A 26537-nucleotide genomic window follows, 5' to 3' on the forward strand; every position below is an offset into this window, starting at 1 on the left:
GTTTATGTTAATAACTTTTGAACCATAAGGGCTAGAAACACATTTCTTTTTTCCTCTTATTCCTTGGCTCAAGACGAATCGAACGCACTATATGACGTCATTTTCCGTCATGAAAATTTTTCCGCCATTTTGAATTTTCTGAAAAACTTACTTTTTCGAACTCCTCCTAGGCCGTTACTCCGATTTTCATGAAAATTGAATCAGATCATCTTCAGACCATGCTGACAAAAAGTTATGGAATTCAAGTTGATTCCTCAAACCGTTTTCGAAAAAGTAACGAACGAATTGTACGTAGTGCTTGCGAAAACAGAAGTAAGGCTGTATCTCCGCAACGCTTTATCGTATTCAGACCAAACTTGGTACATGTCATCACAATCATGACCTGAGGTACCATGCAGTGTTTCGGCGCAGCGCCACCTACTGGTGCGGAGATATGAAAAATGGGTATTTTTGCTTATAACTTCTGATGGGTTTGTCCAAAAATCATAAATTTGGTCTCGTTGGATTCGGGGAATCATGCCGAGTCGAATGATATCCAATTTTCCCAATTTGGCCATTTTGGCCGTCGGCCATTTTGAATTTTGTGCTAAAATGCTGTATTTTACGAACGCATTAGCGTATCATTATAAAACTCGGTATGGGTCATCAGCACAATGCCCTGAAGGAGCCTGAGAAGTTTCGGCACAGCGCCACCTTGTGGTGAAAAGTTATAACAAAATTTACAAAAATGCTAATAACTTTTGACTGTATTCACCAATTGTAATGAAACTGGTCTCAGTAGATTTCTTGGGTCATGCTGGGAACATAGATATCAAATATGCCATAGTCATCTGAACTTCCTGTCCGCCATATTGTTTTTCTTTAAAAACCTACTTTTTCGAACTCCTCCTAGACCGTTGCTCCGATTTTCACAAAAATCGAACCATATCATCATCAGACAATTCCGACAAAAATGTATGGATTTCAAGTCGATACGTCAAACTGTTTTCGTATAACGGAGCAATGAATTTGAGGCATGATGCAAAACACACTCTTGAAGCTGTATCTCTCCACTGCTTTATCGTATTCAGACCAAACTTGGTACATGTCATCACAAGCATGACCTGAGGCATCATGCAGTGTTTCAGTGCAGCGCCTCCTACTGGAGAGGAGATATGAAAAATGAATATTTTTGCTTATAACTTCTGATGGGTTTGACCAAAATTCATAAATAGGCATGGGTCATCACGACAAAGCCCTGAAGGAGCCTGAGAAGTTTCGGACCGGCGCCACCTTGTGGTCAAAAGTTATAACAAAATTTACAAAAATGCTAATAACTTTTGACTGTATTAACTGATTGTAATTAAACTGGTCTCAGTAGATTCCCTGGGTCATGCTGAGAACATAGATATCAAAATTGCCATAGTCAGCTGAACTTCCTGTCCGAAATATTGTTTTTCTTTGAAAACCTACTTTTTCGAACTCCTCCTAGACCGTTGCTCCGATTTTCACCAAAATTGAACCGTATCATCTTCAGACCATGTCAACAAAAAGTTATGGATTTAAAGTCGATAAGTCAAACCATTTTCGTATACCAGAGCAAAGAATTTGAGGCATGATGCAAAAACGACTCTTGAAGCTGTATCTCTGAAATGCTTTGACATATTGACACCAAACTTTGCAAATGTCATTGTCACCTCACTCTGACCATACCACATTAATTTGGTCACAGCGCCACCTATTGGCCGAAAGTGATGAACCAGTAAATCATAATTTTTGATCATTTTTCAGCTCTTTTGCCTAAAATCATCTTAATAGGTCTTTAATTGTTCACGGCCGTGTTGGCTGGCTTTTTGTGCCGCTTTTGTGCTTGGCCCCGTAATTGCTGCTTGCAGCTATATTTCTTCTTCTTCTTCTTCTTCTTCTGCTCTTGAAGTCTATGGCAACCCATAGAACCGTTTGCGGGAAAGTTGTGAAATTTTGCACACAGTTAGAGGACAGTCTGACCTATGTCCATAGCAAATTTGGAGTCTCTAACTCAATCCCTCTAGCGCCACCAGCTGTCCAAAGTTGCACTTATGTTTATGTTAATAACTTTTGAACCATAAGGGCTAGAAACAAATTTTTTTCCTCTGATTCCTTGGCTCAAGCCGAATCGATTGCACCCTATGACGTCATTTTCCGTCATGAAAATTTTTCCGCCATTTTGAATTTTCTGAAAAACGTACTTTTTCGAACTCCTCCTAGGCCGTTACTCAGATTTTCATGAAAATTGAATCAGATCATCTTCAGACCATGCTGACAAAAAGTTATGGAATTCAAGTCGATTCCTCAAACCGTTTTCGGATAACTCGCAAACGAATTGTACGTAGTGCTTGCGAAAACAGAAGTGAGGCTGTATCTCCGCAACACTTTATCGTATTCAGACCAAACTTGGTAACTGTCATCACAAGCATGACCTGAGGCAACATGTAGCGTTTCGGCGCAGCGCCACCTAGTGGTGTGGAGATATAAATATAAATATAAATCATAAATTTGGTCTCGTTGGATTCAGAGCATCATGCCGAGTCGAATGATACCCAATTTTTCCATATCAGACATTTTGGCCGTCGGCCATTTTGAATTTTGTGCTAAAATGCTGTATTTTACGAATGCATTAGCGTATCTTTACAAAACTCGGTACAGGTCATCAGCACAATGCCCTGAAGGAGCCTTAAAAGTTTCAGACCAGCACCACCTTGTGGTCAAAAGTTATAACAAAATTTACGAAAATGCTAATAACTTTTGATTATATCAACCGAATGTAATGAAACTGGACTCAGTTGATTCCTTGGGTCATGCTGAGAACATTGATATCAAATTTGCCATAGTCAGCTGAACTTCCTGTCTGCATATTGTTTTTCTTTAAAAACCTACTTTTTCGAACTCCTCCTAGACCGTTGCTCCGATTTTCACCAAAATTGAACCGTATCATCTTCAGACCATGCCGACAAAAAGTTATGGATTTCAAGTCGATAAGTCAAACCGTTTTTGTATACCGGAGCAATGAATTTGAGGCATGATGCATAAACGACTCTTGAAGCTGTATCTCTACAATGCTTTGGCATATTCAGACCAAACTTTGTACGTGTCATCACAAGCATGACCTGAGGCATTATACAGTGTTTCGGCGCAGCGCCACCTACTGGAGTGGAGATATAAATTTTTTTTATTTTTGCTTATAACTTCTGATGAGTTTGACCAAAATTCATAAATTTGGTATGGGTCATCAGGACAATGCCCTGAAGGAGCCTGAGAAGTTTCGGACCAGCGCCACCTTGTGGTCAAAAGTTATAACAAAATTGACAAAAATGATAATAACTTTTGACTGTATAAACTGATTGAAATGAAACTGGTCTCAATCTCTGCAATGCTTTGACATATTGACACCAAACTTTGTAAATGTCATTGTCACCTCACTCTGACCATACCACATTAATTTGGTCACAGCGCCACCTATTGGCCGAAAGTTATGAACCAGTAAATCATAATTTTTGATCATTTTTCAGCTCTTTTACCTAAAATGATCTTAATAGGTCTTTAATTGTTCACGGCCGTGTTGGCTGGCTTTTTTTGCCGCTTTTGTGCTTGGCCCCGTAATTGCTGCTTGCAGCTATATTTCCTTATTGGTTTTGATGTAGGAGAAGTTTTGGAAAAAAGTAAAACTGGGATGTTAGAGAGATTGTCTCCATCCTAAGCCACAAAGGATCAGTCACAAAGAAAATCTGGCCCGGAATACCCCTCTGCCAATAAAGTAGAGCCCTGGCATTGGCAGCCCAATAGTACAATTTAAACACTGGGAGGCCTAGGCCCCCCAGCTGGGTAGGTTTCTGTAAGTGGATTTTCGTTATTCAGGGAACCTTATAGCCCCAAATAAATGGTATAATGAGTGAATCCAAGAGTTTAAAGAAAGATATAGGTAAATAGATGGGCAAATTTTGAAAAAGATAAAGGAACTGAGGCAAAATAACCATTTTAATTGCATTAATTTTACCAACCATTGATAAAGGAAGGAGCCTCCACCTGTCTATATTCTCTTTCAGGTTTTCAGTCCTAGCTAAAAAATTCAGTTTGAATATATGCTTAGGGTTCTTAGGAATTACAAGACCAAGATACGTAATGTGGTCTTCAACTATTTTGAAAGGTAAAGAGCCAACTTGGCTAGAATTATTATGCCTAGAAAGTGACATTCTCCGACCCTCCACCCCTACGGCTCCATTGGGCTCCGCCTTCCCTCAGACTCCGCCTCGGCCCTCAGTCGTTCCAGCTCCACCTCAGCCCTCCGGTACACTGCTGCCTCGGGGGGCCGTCACGAGGACGTCGTCGCGAACTCAGGGGTCATCGGCATCACTCCGCTCCTTCGGCTCTCTGTCTTCTCCTAAGGGTCCCTCTTCATCGGCGGCGCTGCTTCCACGCCTCCCCAAGGTGGTTTGGAACGCTTCACCACCTCGGCTCCTCCCTTCAGCAACGCCGCCTTGGGTCGCCGTCCTGGTTGTGGCCTGGAGCAACATCTGGTCTACTCTACTCAAGGCCATTCACTGGACTTCACCACCATCGGCACCTCCCTGGACTTCACCACCTGTACTTCCCTGGATTTCTCCTCCATCAGCACCTCCCTGGACTCCTGCACTTCGCCTCCTCCCAGATAGCCGTCCGCCTCCCGAACCGCCTCTTACACCATCAGCACCATCCATTTCTTCTTCCCCTCTCCACGGCGCGAGGACGCGCCTTTCCGGGAGGGGGCGATATGTTACATGTGCACTCTGTTTCGGACTCACTCTGGACTTGTTGTTGTTCTATTTCCTGCCACTAGTCATTCGTCATAGCAACTAATCATCACACCCAGCTGTTCCTTATCACCCTGCTTGTTATCCCTTGTATATAAGCCTTTTGTCCACAAATGCCTGCTAAAGAAGAATAGGCAATCCAGGAACTAACCGAACTAACAGAGGCCAGAGATCGCTAACTATGGCTATTCAAAACACTAGACAATAAATACACGATTGAAACGATGTATGCATGTATTGACTGAATTTGCATCTGAATAGCGCTCCCTCCATGGGCGTGGCCGCATTAGCGGATAATGAGCTGAATCATGGACTTCTGACATGGCTCTCTTTTCATACAGATTACATAAACACAGAATATTTGTTTTCGATTTGACTTACACGATTTAAAACCTGACATTTCAACGTTTTTTAGACATAAGTCTAATTTTTTTGTGAATAGTATTCACTAAGTTACAGTTCATTTTCTGAGAACTATCAGATTGGAGTTCGTTCAGAGGGAGACGAGAGATCACGCATTATGTTAGTTTTCTTTATTTTACAAAAAGCACAAAATTTTGTTGTTACTCTGAGTGTACACAAATAAAAGAAGATATTTCATAGATTAAAATGGTGTATAACTCTTGATTGTATGTGCAACATTGACGGAGTATTTTGAGTCTCTTTCACACTAGTTAGAAAAAAAAAGCGGTGATCACGCCGGCGTGACCGCCGACCCGAGGGAGTTAACATTGTTATCTGTAAAGGGCCAAGCCAACCTCAGATCATGACATATCTGCCATGTGAATCGGTAGTCATTGAATCAAGTTGAAATGAAATTCCCTTCTGAAATAGAATTGCTACCCCCCTTGCTTTACTACTAAATGGGGCCTGATATACCTGGGATATCCAGCTAGCCCTAAGCTTGCATTCTTGTCCAGCTGCTATATGTGTTTCCTGAAGGAATATGATATCTGCCTTCAGAGATTTTAGATAACTAAACACTTTACCTCTCTTGATGGGGTGGCCAAGCCCTTTAACATTCCAAGATGCTAAAGTTAAAGTATAATTTCCTTTAGTCAGGTCAAGTCAAGTCACCTTTATTTATATTGCGCTTATTACAATGCAGATTGTGTCAAAGCAGCTTTACATTGATAAGTGGTACATAATTTTTGCTGCACAGCAGCTCTTTAAGAATAGTTGTCAATGCAGGCAGATCAAAGCACTATTGAATAAATGTCAAGAATACTGTTGAATATCAAATGTCAAGTCAAATGTCAAGTGTCCCCAACTAAGCAAGCCAAAGGCGACAGCAGCAAGGAACCCAAACTCCAACAGGTGACATCAGGTAGCAAACAAGTGGCAAATAGGTGTTAAAATGGAGAAAAAAACCTTGGGAGAAACCAGGCTTAGCCAGGGGGCCAGTTCTCCTCTGGCGAACAGTGCTTTGTTACGAATCAGGTTGCTATCATAAGTCTGATAGGATCACAACAATCAAAGTATTTATTTCAGTTCCATCCAGTTGAGGATCGTATTCATCACGCTGGTATGGACGGTCTGTTGAGGAACTGTGGCACTGGCTGTCGTGTTGATGATGTCTTCACAATGGATAATCTAGTTGACTCGATCTCTGCTGATACTTCAGGGCTGCGTTGTGGTCATGTCAAGGTGCAGGTCCTTGGTCTCAGCTGGATACGGCCCGGATCCGGTTGACTACGGTAAACCTCGGGATAAACAGAAACAGTATTAGCGTAGATGCCATTCTTTTTCTGATGTAACGGGTACATCTGGTGTTATAGGAAGTGTTTCCGGTTCCGGCTGACCTAATTTATGCAGCCTAATAATCCTTTAACGGATTTGAAAATATAAATATATAATGTGTTATGTGTATGCCAGGTTAAAGAGATGCGTTTTTAGTCTACATTTAAACTGACAGAGTGTGTCTGCATCCCGAACAATGCTAGGAAGATTGTTGCAGAGTTTGGGTGCCAAATAGGAGAAGGATCTACTGCCTGCGGTTGATTTTGATATTCTAGGTATTATCAGCTGGCCTGAATTCTGAGATCACAATAAACGTGAATGATTATAATGATTTAAGAGCTCGCTCAGGTACTGGGGAGCTAAGCCATTTAGGCCCAATCCCAATTCTACCCCTTACCCCTTCCCCTTTCCCCTTCCCCTTTGTTTCGCGCGTTCAAGTGAAGGGGTAGGGGTGTCCCAATTCTCATTTGGTTGGAGGGGAAGGGGTAGGGGGAAGGGCCAGGCAGCCCTTCAAACGAAGATTTTTCGGGACCACACTTCAGACGAAGGGGTATGATAAATTTCCAACATGGCCGACCGAGCGAGCTGAGAGACCCATAAATGTAAGTATTTTTTTTACGGTAAACAGTATTTTAGTAATAAATAATCACTTGTTTTATGTTGCCTTTAATCTTGTGTTCATATACGGTTATGTTCTTCGAAAAAAGATTTGTTAAAATTGCTATGAAAAAAGTTTGCTAATGTTTTTTACTTTATGATAGTTCCACAACATATTTTTTTTATATTTTATTAAAAAACCCGCGTTAATTTGACAACATAAATTCAAATCCGGTGGCAGCTAACTTTTCTTTTTGCCGCATGCCTGATTAATATATTGTTTTGTTGTGGTTACGGCCATAAATACATGTACGTTACATGATATAACAAAAAGTGCATTCAGTTTGCGTGCTTATTCATCAGTATTGTATGTTCTGTATCAACCAGGGACTCCTGAGGAAACACACAGGCTCGTCTCCTTTGTCTTATGCGAAGAACTGAAGACAAATGCAAAAAAATAGCTGTCGCCCAAGCAACAGAGATCACTACAGCTATCGATGGCATCTTAAAAGGGCAATTCACACCGCACCAACAAACAATTTTTTAAAACTAATTATTAAAAACGAAACTGAAGGTAAACCTGCGTTGCTCTCATAGTGGTTAACGTTACCTCTCTCTTTTGGTGAAGTGGAGCAGCTGCTCTTGCTCAATGGCACGGATTGCACTGTGGACTATTGTACCTTTTGTATATTTTATTTTTTTAACAGCATTTTATTTTTTATAATGAACAAGCTGCGATGTCAGGTTTCCACTGCTTTGTTGTGTGTGCGTGAGCCGGGGCGCGATCAAACAGCTGTCTTTGCAGGGGACTTGCTTCATCGTCATGGCAACGTTTCACACCGCGCAGACATTCCACGACCCAACAAACGCCGATTAAACATGTTCAGTCGGGTGAAAACCGACTCTGACCAAAGCCAACAGACCCCAACAGGGGTATCACACCGATCCAACAAACTCCAACAGACGAGTTTGTTGGCTGTTGTCGGTGCGGTGTGAATTGGCCTTTAGAAGTGTGTGATAAACATCGGCGCATCTATGACGTAGGAGCTAGCGACGACTTATGATGACATGTAACGGACACATCATCATAAGTAGTGGTGTCCCATTTCTTAGGGGAACAGGGGTAAGGGTAAGGGGAAGGGGTATAAAATAGAATTGGGATTGGGCCTTAGTGCTTTGTAAGTAATTAGCAAGATTTTAAAATCTATATGATGTTTAACAGGAAGCCAATGCAGTGATGACAGAACTGGGCTAATATGGTCATACTTCCTAGTTCTAGTAAGAACTCTAGTTGCTGCATTTTGTACGAGCTGTAGTTTATTTATCAAGCGGGAGGAACAACCACCCAGTAGAGCATTACCGTAATCTAGCCTTGAGGTCATGAACGCATGAACTAACTGTTCTGCATTCTTCATTGAGAGCATATGTCGTAGTTTAAATATATTTTTAAGATGGAAGAAAGCGGTTTTACAGATGCTAGTAACATGGCCTTCAAATGAAAGATTGGTATCAAAGAGCACACCCAGGTTCCTAGCTGACAACGAAGACTTAACAGAGCAGCCATCAAGTGTTAGACAGAGTTCTAGATGATTGCGTGAAGTAGTTTTCGGTCCAAAAATTAGAATCTCTGTTTTTTCTGAATTTAGTAGTAGGAAATTACTGGTTATCCAGTTTTTTATATCAGCTATACATTCTGTTCAATTTAGTGAATTTGTGAGTTTCGTCAGGGCGTGAAGAAATATAGAGCTGAGTATCATCAGCGTAACAATGAAAACTAACGCCATGCTTCCTAATGATATCTCCCAACGGTAGCATGTACAGAGTGAAAAGCAACAGTCCTAGTACTGAGCCTTGCAGTACATTTTTAACTTGCGATTGATATGACATCTCATCGTTTACTACTACAAACTGATAACGGTCAGATAAGTATGATTTGAACCATGCCAATGCAATTCCACTAATGCCAACATAGTTTTCGAGTCTATTTAGAAGAATATTGTGATCAATAGTGTCAAATGCAGCACTAAGATCCTATAGATTTGAGATCTTCAGAGTCTGGCCAGGCTCTTCTCCAGAGCGTCGATGTCAACGTCTATATATATATATTATATATATATATATATATGTGTGTGTGTATTTATATATATATATATATATATATATATATATATATATATATATATATATATATATATGTGTGTGTATTTATATATATATATATATATATATATATATATATATATATACAGCTATGGAAAAAATTAAGAGACCATTCCAAGTTCAGAAATCAATGTTAAGTGGTCTCTTAATTTTTTCCATAGCTGTATATATATATACACCATAGCTCTGGGATCAAAAACATCGACCTGGACTACCTTACTCCTTTTGCCTCATCCTGCATTAAAAACGTAGGTGTTTTTTGGGACCAGAACCTCACATTTGAAAAACAAATAAACTCTGTAATTAGTTCTTGTTTTTTTCTAAGATTAGATCCTCACTCTCCGAAAAAACCTTACAGATTGCGATCCATGCGCTTATTACATCTCGCTTGGATTACTGCAATTCTCTTTATTATGGTATGTCCAAATCTTCTATTGCCCGTCTTCAACTAGTGCAAAATGCTGCTGCAAAATTTCTCAAAAGAAAACGCAAATTTGATCATGTTACCCCAATTTTAAAATCATTGCACTGGTTACCTGTACACTTTAGAATTGAATTTAAAATTCTTCTTTTTGTTTTTAAATCGTTAAATAAACAGTCACCAAGCTATCTGTCTAGGCTACTCCACCCTTACAATCCCACTTGAAATCTGAGATCTGGTGATAAGAGAGTTCTCTGTGTCCCCAGATCGCGATTAAAGCAGAGAGGTGATAGAGCCTTTGCTATCGCTGGCCCCAGGCTGTGTAACAGTCTACCAGCCTATATCAGATCGGCACAGTCTATAACTATTTTTAAATCTTCTCTTAAAACTTACTTTTTTTCTATAGCTTTTAATTCAGTATGAGTATTTTGTGTGAATGTATGTATCACTTTCTATTTTCTTTTGTTTTTTTTCCTTCACCTTATTGTTCAGCACTTTGGTCAGCCATGCTTGCTGTTTTTAAATTAAGTTATATAAATAAACTAACCTTGAACCTTGATATATATATATATATATATATATATATATATATATATATATATATATATATATATATATATATGTGTGTGTGTGTGTGTGTGTGTATGTATATATACACACACACACACACACACACACACACATATTTTATATATTTCTTCAAATGATAGCAACCAATTAGAATGGTCAAAAATGTATCAAAGAACAGTCAAGTAAGGTAAGGAAGTCTATCAAGCACCATTTGAAAGCGGAATTTCCTTTTCTGACACATGCTCACAGGAGCAGATGGTGTGAGAAGAAGAAGGTAAGATAATTTGCTTTAGTAATCTTATTTAAAATGACAAACTTTACACACAAAAAATATATGTTTGTGTATGAAGGTGTAGAGAAGCCTTTTGTCAGGTTTTATGAAGTTTTTTTTATTTTATTTTGCATGATCAGAAATTCAGTTTTTTTTATTTTCGTTTCCTCAGGGCAACATTGTATAAGGGGTACTTTTCAAGGATGTCTTTGCTGACAATGTGTTTGGATGTTATCACATATTATCACATGTATTAGTCCGCAATATAAGCTCTAAATATATTGTGTATATAATATAATGTGTGCAGAACAGAATGCCACTGAAAGTTCTCTTACAGAAAAGTTTTTGTCAGACTGAAAGACTTTGTGGTCAGCTGCTGTTTTCTCATTTACAGAGGAAGTTCAACGTTAGCAGAACCTTCCTGTTCAGATTGACTGAGTGCATAAACAAATTATTTGCAGCAGCATGGAAAGAACCTTTTGAACATAATGGAACAAACAGGTATATATTTCAATTATACGTCATCTTTAATTATGATATTTTATTTTTATCTTTTTGTCTTGTGCCTTTAGCTTTTCCTCTTGAATTACATCACAGTATGTCACAGGACAATTTCAAATGAATGTGAAGATAATTTGCATCTCAAAACCATATTAATCTAAGCATTTATCTTTTTATATTTTTATTATCTTTAAATATCTCAAAATAACATCCATTCAAACAAACAGGGAAGGGAAGGGAAGGGAAGGGAAGGGAAGGGAAGGGAAGGGAAGGGAAGGGAAGGGAAGGGAAGGGAAGGGAAGGGAAGGGAAGGGAAGCAACAGACATATCAATAATTTTATAATTAAAAAAAAAAAAAACTTTATAAGTATACAGTGTCTGAATTTTGGTGCGGGTATTGCACATAATTGTACTCATTCTCGCAGGTTTTTCAGGAAATTACTGCAAATGTTTATTAGTACATTAATCAACACAGATTATCACATCAAATCAGTAATTTGAAAACTTTCTTGTGAGAAGTTTCTCTATTCTCTATATCAAAATAAGCAAATAGCTTCTGTCCTCAAAAGACATGACTATAAATGTGAGCTGCGAACTGCGAGCTGCGAACTCTCTTGCAAGAGACTGTTTCTTTGCGCTTATACCAACAATTCACACGCAAACTGCCTATATAGAGTTTGCCCATTCAAAATTGATTTTTTTTTTTTTTACTTAAATGGTCAAATACACACAAAAGAAAATGCATCAAGTGACCAGAGGTCCATTCTTCATAGGTTGCTTAATTTATCTGAGATGTTTCGACAGATGCCAGATCTTCTAATCGTGATATCTGATCTCTGGCTGATTTGGTTGATTAAAATATCTGGATTAATTTGTCTGAGATTATTGCACATTCTTGTGTTAATTGGAATGAGCATATATATATATATTAATACTCAAAACCATGATCAGCAATGCAGCGATTGGCAGGTGGCAAGTCAAGCAACGTAATGGCATCATATTAAAAGCAAAGCATCACACACCTGATTAAAAAATGAATGGACCTTTATCCACCTTATTATTCAGTTAAGAGCAATTTGTAAGGCCATTTGTAATTTTAATGTGTCTGGCTTCCAGGGTTGTTCGCTTCCGGTTATTTTTAGCTTTACAAAACAGCTTGTTTCCTTATGCTGCTTGATATTGCAACCTGGTATTTCTTAACATACCATTTTAACCCTCTGTGGTCTAGGCTACAATAAAATGTGAGGAACATGTATGTACATGTTTGTGTTTTTGAAGGAATAACGTTTATGCGTGGTTATTAGGGGTGTCACAAGATCTTGCGAGACTAAATTGTGACGAGATTTCTCGTCGAGGTGAAAAGCAGTCTCGTGATAGTTTAAGGGTGAAATTACGATATAATATGCCACCGTTACATTTACATTATGCCTCCTGTCAGACACAGACGAGGACACAGATGAGGTAAGTGACGGCTGGGAACGACGGCGGCGACGGGGTCTACCACGGCCTCGAGGAGCGGGACGGTCGGGATGTTCATGGTGGAATTCGGTAAGTAGACTGGGGTCAAGGATATCCTGGCGGTTGACCCAGCATCGCTCCTCTGGGCCGTAGTTCTCCCAGTCCACTAGGTACTCCAGTTGGGACCCACGTCGCCACGAGTCAAGGATAGCTCTCACCCGGTAGATGTTGGTGTATTCATCGATGGCAGGAGGAGGAGGTACGGCATCATCACCAGGTTCTGTGGAATGAGGAGACAAAGGGTCAGTGAAGGGTTTGAGAAGAGAAACATGGAACGATGAGATGCGGTACTGTGCTGGGAGTTGGAGACGGTAGGTCACTTCATTCAGCTGCCTCTCGATGGTGAATGGTCCGATGTACCGGGGACTCAGCTTACGGCAAGGCAGCCGGAGGCGGATGTCCCGAGTGGAGAGCCAGACTTGTTGTCCTGGTTGATATTGAGGAGTGGGTCGTCGGCGGGCGTCAGCTTGCTCCTTGTGCCTCCGGACTGCCTGCTGGAGGTGCACGTGAGCTGAGTCCCAGACCCTCTCGCTCTGTCGGAACCAGTGATCTACCGCTGGGATCTCCGAGGGCTCACCCGACCATGGAAACAAGGGAGGTTTGTATCCTAACACACACTGGAACTGGGTGAGCTCTGTGGTGGACTGCTGGAGGGAATTCTGGGTGTATTCGGCCAAGGGCAGATACTGGCTCCAACAGTCCTGGTTACGGTGACAGTAGACCCTCAGGAACCTCCCGATTTCTTGGATTTTCCGCTCAGTCTGGCCGTTGGTCTGAGGGTGGTATCCTGACGAGAGGCTGACGGATACCCCTAGGAGGCGGAAGAATGCGGTCCAGACTCGGGAGATGAACTGTGGTCCGTGGTCAGAAACAATGTCTTCAGGTAAACCGAAGTGGCGGAAGACGTTGTGAAAGAGTGCCTCTGCCGTTTCAAAGGCCGTTGGTAGTCCTTTGAGAGGAATGAGCTTACAGGATTTCGAGAATCTATCCACCACAACGAGTATACAGGTGAATCCTTGAGAGGAAGGAAGATCTGTCATAAAGTCTATTCCAATGTGGGTCCAGGGTCGTTTTGGGATGGGCAGAGGCACAAGCTTTCCCTCAGGTAATCTCCTAGGGGTATCCGCGATGGCACAGACTGAGCAACCCTTGATGTACCGGGAGATGTCCTGAAGCATGGATGGCCACCAGTAACGTTGTTGAAGGAGCGAGAGGGTCCTTCTCCTGCCTGGGTGTCCAGAGCCCGGAGATGAGTGAGCTAAATCCAAGAGGGTGATACGGTGCTGAGGTGGTACGTATATCCTACCCTCTGGACCTCCCGGCGGAGCAGGTTGGAGGAGGTTCTCTTGTTGGATCTGTTGGTTGATGGTCCACTGGATTGGGCTTACGATCATGGCTGGAGGGAGGATAGGCTCTGGAGGTTCAGGATCGGGATCTGCTTGATGAAGACAAGATAGAGCATCGGCACGGTTGTTCTGATCTCCTGGACGGTAGGTGACTTTGAAGTTGAATCTGGTGAAGAATAAGGCCCATCGGGCTTGGCGATGGTTGAGTCTCTTTGCGTCTCGTAGATATTCAAGGTTGTGGTGGTCAGTGATAACTTCAAACGGTTCCTTTGCTCCCTCCAGCCAATGTCGCCACTCCTCCAATGCGAGCTTGATCGCCAGGAGCTCACGATTGCCAATGTCGTAATTCTGCTCCGCCGGGGGTAGCTTCTTGGAATAGAAGGCGCATGGATGGAGTCGTGGAGGATTCCCCTGCTGCTGGGACAGTACCGCTCCGACCCCGGTGGAAGAGGCATCTACCTCGACGATGAACTGACGGTTTGGATCGGGATGGACCAGGATCGGAGCGGACTTGAAGGCGAGTTTCAACTGATGGAAGGCGTTCGTGGCCATGGGGTTCCAGGACAGAGACTTGGGCCGGTTACGGAGAAGAGAGGTGAGTGGTGAACTGAGCATGCTGTAGTTGTTGATGAAACGGCGGTAGAAGTTAGCAAAGCCCAGGAATCTCTGAAGCTCCTTAATGGTGTTGGGTTGTTTCCAGTGAGTGATGGCTTCCACCTTCCCCTGGTCCATCTTCACACCATGCACTCCTCAAGTCCAGTTTTGAGAAAATGGTGGCTCCACGTAATTGTTCCAGGGCAGCTGGGACCAGAGGAAGGGGATAGCTGAACTTAACTGTCTGTGAATTGAGATGGCGATAGTCAATACACGGCCGCAAGCCTCCGTCCTTTTTGGCCACGAAGAAGAAACTCGATGCGGCAGGGGAAGTCGATGGTCGTATGAATTCCTGCTGAAGAGCCTCTTGGACGTACTCCTCCATGGCCTTCTGCTCCAGGATGGACAAGGGGTATACTCTTCCCTTTGGTAACGTGGCCCCAGGCAGGAGGTCGATGGCGCAGTCCCATGGCCGATGAGGTGGAAGTTGAGTTGCCAACCGCTTACTGAAGACATCCTGGAACGCCCGATAAGCTGAAGGAATGGTTACTTGGACTTGGGTTTCTGGACTTTCAACTGAGGTAGATTGGATCAGTAGTGGTGGTTCTCTGGATGAAGAAGACGATTGAAGAACTTTTACAGGTAAGGTGATGCAGTGTTCATGGCAGTTCTTACCCCACTTGAGGATTTCACCAGTTGGCCAATGGATGTGAGGTTGGTGTTGGTTTAACCATGGGCGTCCCAGGATAATGTCAGCGGTTGACTCCTCCAGCACCATAAATGTGATGTCCTCCACATGCAAGTGACCGACGCGAAGGATAAGTGTGGGGGAGAAGTAACGGATGTATGGTCGTTATTTCCAGGTTGACGGGGCTGCGTTGACGTTTGGCATTCAGGAGATTGAGGGTTTGTTGGCTGATGAAGTTCCCCGCCGACCCGGAGTCGAGGAGGGCTTGTACTGAAACAGAAGATTGACCATGTCTTAGGTTCACCCAGGTTTTAGTTAAGCGTGCTGTTTGACGAGGTAATTGAATGGTACTCACCGCTGGACGAGGAGGTCGAACTGGACAGGTGGGTAGTTGATGTCCATCTCCCCCACAATACAAACACAACCTTAAGTTGATGCGGCGTTGTCGTTCTGAGGTGGTGAGATGGTATGTATCAACTTGCATGGGTTCAGGTGCTGGAGGCGCGACAGATGGTGAGACGGGCGGAGGATTTACAGCGGGAGCGGTGTGACTGCAAGCAGCGAGTCGTTGGGAAACCCGGATGGATTTTTGGATAAGATTCTCTAACCCCAGGGAATCTTCATATACCACGATCCATTGTTTAACTTCTTCACGTAATCCATGACGAAAAGCTGTGATGAGAGCGGTTTCATTCCAACCGCTTATATAAGCGAGGGTGCGGAAGCGCATGGCATATGAACTTACAGTTTTGTTCCTTTCTTGGCGAATGTTGAATAGCTGATCGTGAATGGATAAATCAGCTGTCTGCTGGCCGAAGACTTCCTTTAACTGGGAACAGAATGAAGATACAGAACCAAGGATCGCAGAATTAGCTTCCCATAATGATTGGGCCCATTGCAGGGCTTTACCTGATAATAGATTAATGATGAACGCCACCCGGCTTCTTTCGGTGGTGAACAGATGAGCATTGGCTTCCAGGAAAAGAGAGCATTGTAGTAGGAACCCGCTGCAATCCTCCGCCGCGCCGCTGTATGTCGCTGGTTTGGCCATGGGACTCGCAGGGGCAGCTGAAGTAGTGAGCGGTGGAGTAGGTGTTGATGATGACGGTGCGGTGGTTGTGGTATTTTGAAGGAGTGAGGACCGTACAGCGTTGACCAGTGCCAGGAAGGGATCCGTGGTGCGGTCCCTGCCTGTGCCTGAAGAGCTCTGCATCTGGTCTGGTCTTCTGTCAGACACAGACGAGGACACAGATGAGGTAAGTGCAACAGTGTTTATTAATAGAGGTTTCAGACACAGGTGAAGACACAGGTAAAGAATCTTGACACGTAGAACTGACGAATGGTATAACAATGAAAACTTTCCTTGGCAGATGACGATGGTGTCACAGATGATGACGGAGGACTCAGGACTGGAGATGTTCAGGTAAGACGAGGTCGAGTGACGTGTAGGGATCGGTGCAAGACCAGACAATGAGTGAATGGGACTGGCGTGCTTATATGTGGCTCTGGTGATGATGCACAGGTGTTCAGTATTCAGGTGATTGTGAACGAGTGGGCGTGGCGTAAGTGTTCGTGTCAGAAGGTGCAGATTGTGTAGCCGTGACACCTCCACTGTCTTTTTGCTTTTTATAGACATAAAAAACTATTTAATTCAGTTGGATAACGGTCGCCGCCGCTCCCTATTCACAGAGTACTTGCGATCGTGAAAATGAAAGTAAACGCGAGCACACATTCAAACGCGATTTCAATACCCCGCATTTGAAAGCGGCTCCCTGATGAATACAAATATCTCCTAATATGAAAGCTATGCTAGGCTGGGCTGTGTAGTTGTAAGCATCTCTCAGCTCTGTATCATGCTTAAAGAAAAATTTGGTCTCTATTTGCACTTTGAATATTGAGAGAGTGCTTTGATTATGGTTGCACTTATTGTTTGCACTTAATAAGACTAAAAGAAAACTTATGTATTTTTATGGTAACACTTTACAATAAGGTTTCATTAGTTAACGTTAGTTAACTTTACATGAACTAAGGAAGAACAATATTTCTACACTATTTTAGTTAATGTTAATTTCAACATTTACTAATACATTGTTAAAATCAAAAGTTGTATTTGTTAACATTACTTAATGCACTATCATAAACTAACCATGAATGACTATTTTTATGTTTAACTAACATTAACAAAGATTAATAAATACTGTAGCAAAGATATTGCTCATTGTTGATGTTGGTTAATACATTACTGTTAATAAATGAGACCTTATTGTAAAGTTTTACCATTTTTATTTATACTCTTTTTATTTCTACAAAATTTGTGGAAAGGAGTTCAGTTAGGAGGTCAAAAGTTGTAGAAGCTTATAAATCATGTACAGCAAGGTCTGAAGAGACTTGTATGAAGTTATACAGGAGAGAAGCCAGTCAGTTGAGTTTGCGGCAAAACGTTTTACAGTGCTTGAATATTGTTGTCTTTTACTGCATAGGATAATTCATACTCAGAAAGTAGAACTGAAATTACATTAATTACAAGATGACTAGTTAAAACATTTCAAATGCACCTGCAGAATATTTTTTTAATCATCTTTGAGGATTTCTTTAAAATAGTGTGTAAAAATCTCGTCTCGTGAACTCAATCTTGTGTCTCGTCTTGTGAGCTACCTGTCTTGTCACACCCCTAGTGGTTATTGAAAAAACAAAAAAAATTAAGTCACTGAAATAAGGCCAAAAAATATATATTAAATGTGTGTTCACAAGACTTCTGGGTATTGGAGGTTGTAGACTAGAGTTTTTGCTTCAAAATGATGTAAAATTATCCTGCCTACTCGTTCATATAAAACAATATATTGATTTAAATTTCGTAAGACACTTTTTGTCAAGAAACACAGTGTGTGTGGATACGTGAATCTTCATTAATAATGGTGTTATTTGCACCTGAGAAGACAAAGAACCACATAATGAGGCCTTTCAGTCAGGTAGGCTATGTGAAAAAAACCCTCTGTGATCATGCTGATGACAGGATTAATGTTCGCTCTTGAAAAAAAACATGATTTTTGTGATCTCAGGCATGCACATATTATTGCACATCATGTGAAGAAAATTTTGTATAGGCCTATGTTAAATAGTACCAGTCAAAAGATTGGAAGCATTACTAAAGTTTTTAAAAGAAGTCTCAAGTCTCTAACCAAATAATGGTTTTCTATTTTAATATACTTTAGAATATAATGTATTTCTGTGATGCAAAGCGTCTGAACATTCCTACCTCTAGGGCATTTCATATAGGCTACTATATTTGCTATATTATATAGCCTAAATGTTAATGTGCAGTTGACAAACTATACATCATTAAAAAGATCTAAGACTCAAGCTTCACATTTTGACTCTTAAAATCTTATATTGACCGTAATTTCTTAATATGCTTAAAAGCATGCACATTTACAGAACTATTGATGGATTCTCATATGTTTATGTCAATTTTCTATACAGAGGAGTAATATTTATTCTATATTTATTGTCATCACTATGAGCGCTGGATACTGTTTTCAATTCATACTTGCAGCCAAAGGGCGCTCTGTGCACATTTAGTCCACAAATTAATATAAAGAAGAACAGGCCATGTGACATTCCAGGAAATAACAGAGGCTTCCAGAGATCGCTATAATCATGGCTATAACATGCAGACACTTTTTAAGACAATAAATACATGTTTGTGACAATGTATACATGTATTGCCTCAGAATTTGTGTCTGAATAGCGCTCGTTCGGTGGGCGTGGCCGAATTAGCGGAGCTGAATCACAGGCGTCTCACATGAAATTTATCATATTAGATACATTTGTGTTAAAAGTTGTTATACTACTACTCTGCATTCCCTCGCCGGCTGCTATGAGACACTTGCCGACACTGCAGTGAGCTAGATCGATATTAGGCATGGAAAAACATGGTACTGGTGGTAAATCAATTAAACGAGATTTAAACAAGAAGCTATATAACATGATTATTTTTCTGTTGATGAATGAATCCAAACAGTTCCTCACCTGTCTAATAAAACATAATATATTAAAGCGTCTTTGGTGTTTCCATGGTTTCTACAAAATTAAACCAGAAACAGAGGGTAACGCAGGTATGATATCATTGACGGTCTGTGTCCTGGTTCAAATTGCTTATTCATCTGGATTTAAACATTCTTGGAAACATTTGGGATAATGTAAGTACACAAGTCAACAAAATATATAACACTGTTCTAGTGGTTTTTGGATATTTTAATCCATAAATCCTACTGTACATAGTGTGCCTTTAACTGGTTGCATATGTTAGATTTATTGATTGACTCAGGCGGAGAAAAGCTGCTGCTATCAAACATTGTTTACTTAATCAACTGAGTCAGTGTAATGGTGAAGGGATAGATCACATAGGCCAATTGATGGAAGGTTTGCGAAGAAATTTCATGCTCCCTTGTAAAAGTTTTTTTGTATTTTAAAAATACAAAAATACAGTAGTTTATTTTGATACATGGTGTGGTTGCTGTATTTTGTAGTTTATTTTGACACACTTCAAATTAATGGTATTTGGTATTTTATTTTAAAGGTGTCATGAACTGCGTTGGTTTATTGTTTTATAATGTTTTCTGGGGTGCACTATAATTTATAAATAAAAGGCATTTTACTACTTTATTCTTTATTCAAAAACTTTATTTTGTCCCAGATTGTCACGAATACAGCTTCTCCGGCGCATCCTCCGGACCACCGGAGGGAGCCATCCCCTGAATATTGACTATTCGTATCTGGACTCCATTTCCCATGGGCCCGCATTCCTGGGACTGATTACCCGTACACCTGCACCTCATCACACTCACACTATTTAAGACACACACACACACTCTCAGTCGCGAAGTCTTGATTTGCTGTAGTGATCATTTCTGAGCGTTTATTGTGGACTGAACTTCTGTTATTACCTGGACTGTATATCTCTGCTGAACCTTGCCGCCTGCCTCGACCCTTGCCTGTTTATCGACCTTGTGATTGTTAGCCGCCTGCCCAGCTTTTGCCCAGATTTCCACTGAATTATCTGCCCAGGCCAATCAACTGGCCATGCATCATCTCCAGCTCTCACACCTCACGTCCCTCACCGAAGAGCTGGTAAAAACTCTCCAGGGCCTGCGTCTCAACCCTGCCGAGATTTCCAATCCGGCACCTGCTGCTCCACCCACACCTCTGCACAGCAATCCACCGGCCATGAATCCTCGTCTGGCGCTTCCAGAGAAATTCGACGGCACACCAAGCAAATGTAAGGGATTCCTTTTGCAATGTTCATTATACGTGAACCAACAACCCACGCTATATTCCACGGAGGCCAGTCGAATTTCCTTCGTATGTTCATTGCTTACCGGGAGGGCGCTGGATTGGGCCACCGCCGTCTGGCAGGACGATGGTTCCGTATTCCCCACCTTTGCTAACTTCCTTCAACAATTCCGGGAGGTGTTTGAACACTCTGCAGGAGGTCTGAGTCCAGGCGATCAACTACTTTCACTCACTCAAGGTAACGCCACGGCGGCAGAGTATGCTTTGCAATTTCGCACACTGGATGCACAGACTAACTGGGTGGAGGATACATTAAAACTGCTGTTCCGCCGAGGACTCTCAATGGATTTACAGGCTGAACTTGCATGCCGAGACGAGGGCAGCTCTTTAAATTCATTCATTGATCTAACCATACACATTGACAACCTACTACGTACACGACGACCTGCTCGTCTATCCAGCCCGGATACCCCAGTCTCTGAGGCCATGCAACTTGGCTACACACCCATCAAACCCGATGAGAGAGAGAGAAGACGTCAGATGCACCTGTGCTTCTACTGCGGTCAAACTGGTCATCTTAAAGCTACCTGTCCAATCCGTCCCACACCATCCAGTTCCAAAGGGGTGAGTTCTCTACAACAGTACAACTACGCACCCCACTGCTTAAATTCCCGTACAACTCTATATTGATGAACAAACCATTTCCTCACACGCACTTCTGGATTCGGGGGCGGCTGGAAACTTTATATCTGACACCTTCATCAAAGAACACAACATTCCACTCATTGACTGTACTTCTTCATTGACAGTGGAAGCGTTAGACGGCAAACCCATCGGAGGAGGGATAATTACTCACATTACATCGACATTGAAGCTCCAAACCGGTCCCCTGCATCAAGAGTTCATCAGTTTCTATGTCATACACTCGCCTCAAAACCCCATTATCCTTGGTCTGCCTTGGCTTCGTTCACACAACCCACACATTTCATGGATGGAAGGAGAAATTATTCAATGGAGCCCGCACTGCCAGGAAAACTGCTTACGTTCTGTAAGGCCCATACCGCTACACTCAGTGAAAATAGAAGAGGGAATTCCCGAAGGACTGAACATTCCCCCTGAGTATTCTGATCTGGCGATAGCTTTTAGTAAACAGAAATCCACCGAATTACCTCCGCATCGCCCCAGCGACTGTGCCATCGATCTGCTACCTGGAATAACGCTCCCCAAGGGAAGGATTTTTCCCTTGTCACAGCCTGAAACTGCGGCCATGCAAACTTGCATAGAAGAGGAGCTAGCTAAGGGATTTATCCGTCCATCCACGTCACCCGCATCTGCGGGATTCTTTTTCGTCAAGAAGGACGGAGGGCTGAGACCATGCATTGATTACAGGGCTTTAAACGAAATGACAGTGAAATTTCGCTACCCCCTACCTCTCGTACCAGCAGCCCTTGAACAACTCAGACAGGCAAAATTCTTCACAAAACTTGATCTCCGATGTGCCTACAATCTCATTCGCATTCGAGAGGGGGACGAATGGAAAACTGCCTTCTCAACGACCACTGGACACTATGAGACCCTCGTTATGCCGTTCGGCCTGTCCAACAGTCCCGCTGTGTTCCAGTCCTACATCAATGACGTCTTCAGAGATATGCTGAATCGTTGGGTTATCGTATACATTGACGACATTCTGATTTATTCCGGTTCCATCGAAGAACACATCCAACATGTCAGGGCGGTTCTACAAAGATTGATCGATCATCATCTGTACGCCAAAGCAGAGAAGTGTGAGTTCCACCAAACCTCCACTACCTTTCTAGGTTACGTCATTAGTTCAGATGGAGTGGCCATGGATGACAACAAGGTGAGGGCTGTACTGGACTGGCCCAAACCACACACCCTGAAGGAACTGCAACGATTCCTGGGTTTCGCAAACTTTTACAGACGCTTTATTCGTAACTTCAGCTGTGTAGCAGCTCCCTTGACCGCCATGACCAAACGCTCATCCTCTCGTCTGTCTTGGTCTGAAGAAGCAATTCAAGCCTTCCAAGAACTAAAGAACCGTTTCACTACCGCTCCTATACTTCATCACCCAAACCCTGAACTTCCTTTTATAGTCGAGGTGGACGCTTCTAATACAGGCATCGGGGCTATCTTATCTCAACGGCAGGGCAACCCAGAGAAAATGTTCCCCTTGTGCTTTCTACTCACGTCAACTAACCGCTGCTGAGCGTAACTATGACGTAGGGGACAGAGAACTGTTAGCCATGAAGGCGGCACTGGAGGAGTGGCGTCATTGGCTGGAGGGAGCCAAGCATCCATTCACCGTACTCACTGACCACAAGAACCTAGAGTACCTCCGCACCGCAAAACGCCTGAATCCCCGCCAAGCACGCTGGGCCATGTTCTTCACTCGATTCCAGTTCCACGTCACCTATAGACCTGGTTCCAAAAACATTAAAGCAGACGCTCTATCACGCCAAACCGAAAACATTGATCAAGTTCAACCCGAAGAACGAATCATTCCTGAAACTCTTGTTCTTGCACCCATACAATGGGACATAATCACCGAAATCACACAAGCCAACGAACAAACCGCTCCACCCACTACCTGTCCACTGGACCGCAGCTATGTACCAGCACCTTTAAGAGATAGGGTTCTGCATCATGTCCATGACTCTCCCAGCTCTGGCCATCCTGGAGTCACTGCTACACTCAATCTACTTCAGAACCGATTCTGGTGGGAAACCATGCCTCAGGACACCACAAAATTCATCCAACAATGCACAGCCTGTCAAACATCAAAATCATCCCACCAAGCACCCGCTGGCTTATTACAACCCCTTCCCATTCCTCAACGCCCCTGGTCACACATCGCCATAGACTTTGTTACAGACTTACCACCTTCTCAGGGACACACCACCATTCGAACTGTAGTTGATCGATTCTCTAAAGCCTGCCGTCTGATTCCTCTTCCCAAACTACCCACAGCTCTCGAGACCGCGGAATTATTATGTAACTATGTGTTTCGTCTGTATGGATTACCTGAGGATATTGTGTCAGACAGGGGTCCCCAGTTCACGTCACGGGTTTGGTCTGCATTCTTTAAAAACCTCAATATAAACATCAGCCTCACTTCAGGCTACCACCCCGAATCGAATGGTCAAACGGAACGACTCAACCAAGAGCTCACACGATTTCTACGAACCTACTGTCAGAAACAACAATCTGAATGGAGTCGCTATCTGATGTGGGCAGAATATGCTCAGAACTCCCTACGGAAACCCGCTACGGGAATGACCCCCTTCCAGTGTGTCCTAGGCTTCCAACCACCCATGTTCCCCTGGTCGGGGGAACCATCTGAGCTTCCGGCAGTCAACTCCTGGATGCGGGGGAGTGAAGAGACCTGGAACTTGGCTCATCATCATCTTCAACGAGCGGTCAGGAGACAGGAGGAGCAGGCTAACCGTCATCACCGACCCAATCCTCAGTATGCCGTTGGTCAATGGGTCTGGTTGTCCACCCGGGACCTACGAATGAGACTCCCAAGCAAGAAACTCAGTCCCAGGTATGTCGGGCCTTTCCAAATTCTCAAACAAATTACCCCAGTATCATTCCGTCTAGATTTACCTGCTAATTATCGCATTTCTCCCACTTTTCATGCTTCCTTGCTGAAACCCTCCGGGGGTCCGAGAGGGGGGCCGGAGGAGGCTGAGGGTCCACATCCCCCACCACTGATGATCGAGGGCGAGGAGGCTTATCAAGTTCGAGGGCTACTCGATTCCCGGCGCCGGGGTCCGAGGCTCCAGTATCTCGTTGACTGGGAGGGGTACGGTCCAGAGGAGCGTTCCTGGGTCAACGCGAATGACATCCTGGACCCCACTCTTGTGGAAGAATTCCACCGGACGCATCCGGAGAGACCGGCCCCACGACCTCGTGGAAGGCCTCGGCGCCCGCCTCCTCGCATCAGGAGCCGCTCGCAGGGTGGGGGCTTTGTCACGAATACAGCTTCTCCGGCGCATCCTCCGGACCACCGGAGGGAGCCATCCCCTGAATATTGACTATTCGTATCTGGACTCCATTTCCCATAGGCCCGCATTCCTGGGACTGATTACCCGTACACCTGCACCTCATCACACTCACACTATTTAAGACACACACACACACACACACTCTCAGTCGCGAAGTCTTGATTTGCTGTAGTGATCATTTCTGAGCATTTATTGTGGACTGAACTTCTGTTATTACCTGGACTGTATATCTCTGCTGAACCTTGCCGCCTGCCTCGGCCCTTGCCTGTTTATCGACCTTGTGATTGTTAGCCGCCTGTCTTGGACTCTGCCTGTTACCTGTTTATGCCTGTTTGCTGCCAGCCACGACCCTTGCCTGTCCCCGACTACGGTATTGTTTCACTCCTGTCTGATACTAACGCTCTTAATAAAACTGCAAATGGATCCTCTGTCTTCCGACCCATCATTACACAGATGCGTGTTGCATACGCAAACAAATCTATGCGGACAGGTAGCTAACAGGATTCAGAAAAGTTCAGACACAGGAGTAAAGTGCGGGCTTTCCCCTTTTTTTTAAGCAATTAAGCAAATGCTCTCTTCGGCATAGAATGTAAAGGAAACAGAGAGAAGAGATTTCTTGTACAACCGCATGAAGAGAATCTGGAACACTGCAGTTATTTCTTGATTAACAATGAACCTAAGAGTCAGATGATTTGATCCAACCCCTTTATCAATGTTCTTTTTACACCAAACAGCCATAAGATGGTGCTAAGATATAACAAACAAATGTGTGCCATGACAAACATCATTTTATATTTTAGTAACTAAATTATTACTGTTTATCACATTGTGAAGTTCCTAAACGTAATTTAGGGAGGAGCGAGGCCATCTAATCTTTCAATCAACAGGCAGAGTATATAAGCAGCTGCTTACCTCTCTTCAGTCTCAGCTGTTCCAGCATCCGGTAGTGCCGTACTGAACAATGTCCGACACCACGGAAATTCCACCATCTCCCTTCAGATGACGAACTTTCCCCGAGACACCAACGGTCACACATATCTCATAGATCCAAACATGGATGCTCCTTCTGAGTGCTCATACAGACCACGTTCCGAATGACCACTCTCTCCTCCACCCTCAAGATCGCTCGTTTAACTGCGCCTCATCCATCTTCACAGACTTCATCTCTTCATTCTACCGCCACTAATACACTGATTCCATCTTTTTCAAATGGTCCACCAACAGCCTACGTTAAGTCCTCTCCAGCTCTGGAATTAATTTCTTCCGCAGATCATCAAAAGCTTTATTTCCAGTTCCAGCATGCCAACAAACACTTCAACATCTCATAAAAGCAAGACTCAGAAGTTTCTCTTCTGACCAGGTGCCCTGAACAAATATTTACAGCACGCTAATCCACAGGCCGCTGCCGCCACACGCACTTCCTTGTCCACCGTTTTTTTTTTCGCCTAGCTAGCAACAGCGGCCACAAAAACAGTCACGCTGCTTTTCCAGCTCTTCCCATATGCAGTTCCACTCCCCAGGCAAGAACCAACTATCCAAACTTACTCCTGTCTCCCGTACTGTACTTCCCTCTATGGATGGTGAAATGAAGCCTCTTGAATCTTGAAGCTTTTCTCTTATTGCTTCAGGAAAAGATTTGAAGCATCAGGAGTGTCAAAAACCATTTTAAAAAAATTATAACAGCCATAAACCAGATAGTGCAGCCAAAGAATATAGATGCACAGCTCAGTCATTCCATTAAGCAAATAAAAGCCTGACAGTGTTAAACATGTAATTTTCTGATAATATAATTTCTACCAGAAAGACTTGGGAAGCAAAGAAACGGTTGAATATGATTTATTAAACAGTTTGTAAATATCAAGGACAGGGTTGCCAACTTTGGGACTTTGGCTGGACTGAGACTTTGTAAAAATTTCAGTTTACGCGTGTGCGCAGAGAAAATGTTTGGTAACCCTAATTTTAAAAATCAAAGTCCATGTTTTAGTATCATTGGGGTGAAATATTTT

The 26537-nt window shown here is 42.9% G+C and overlaps 1 protein-coding gene across 2 annotated transcripts in view; it reads left to right on the top strand.

Moving 5' to 3' along the window:
- Positions 1 to 10462: 10462 nt before the first annotated feature.
- Positions 10463 to 26537, top strand: part of LOC137005455 (interferon-induced very large GTPase 1-like) — a 60848-nt gene continuing 44773 nt past the window's right edge. Inside the window, exons 1-2 of one of the 2 annotated variants that reach the window (XM_067366377.1) lie at positions 10463 to 10567; positions 10959 to 11065. In XM_067366377.1, coding sequence (XP_067222478.1) covers positions 11053 to 11065 — 13 coding nt within the window. In that variant the 5' untranslated portion in view covers positions 10463 to 10567; positions 10959 to 11052. The remainder of the gene's footprint in view (positions 10568 to 10958; positions 11066 to 26537) is intronic. The other variant, XM_067366378.1, reaches the window with a different exon arrangement.

The sequence above is a fragment of the Chanodichthys erythropterus genome, chromosome 17 (assembly GCF_024489055.1).
Source record: "Chanodichthys erythropterus isolate Z2021 chromosome 17, ASM2448905v1, whole genome shotgun sequence".
NCBI classification, from domain to species: Eukaryota; Metazoa; Chordata; class Actinopteri; order Cypriniformes; family Xenocyprididae; genus Chanodichthys; species Chanodichthys erythropterus.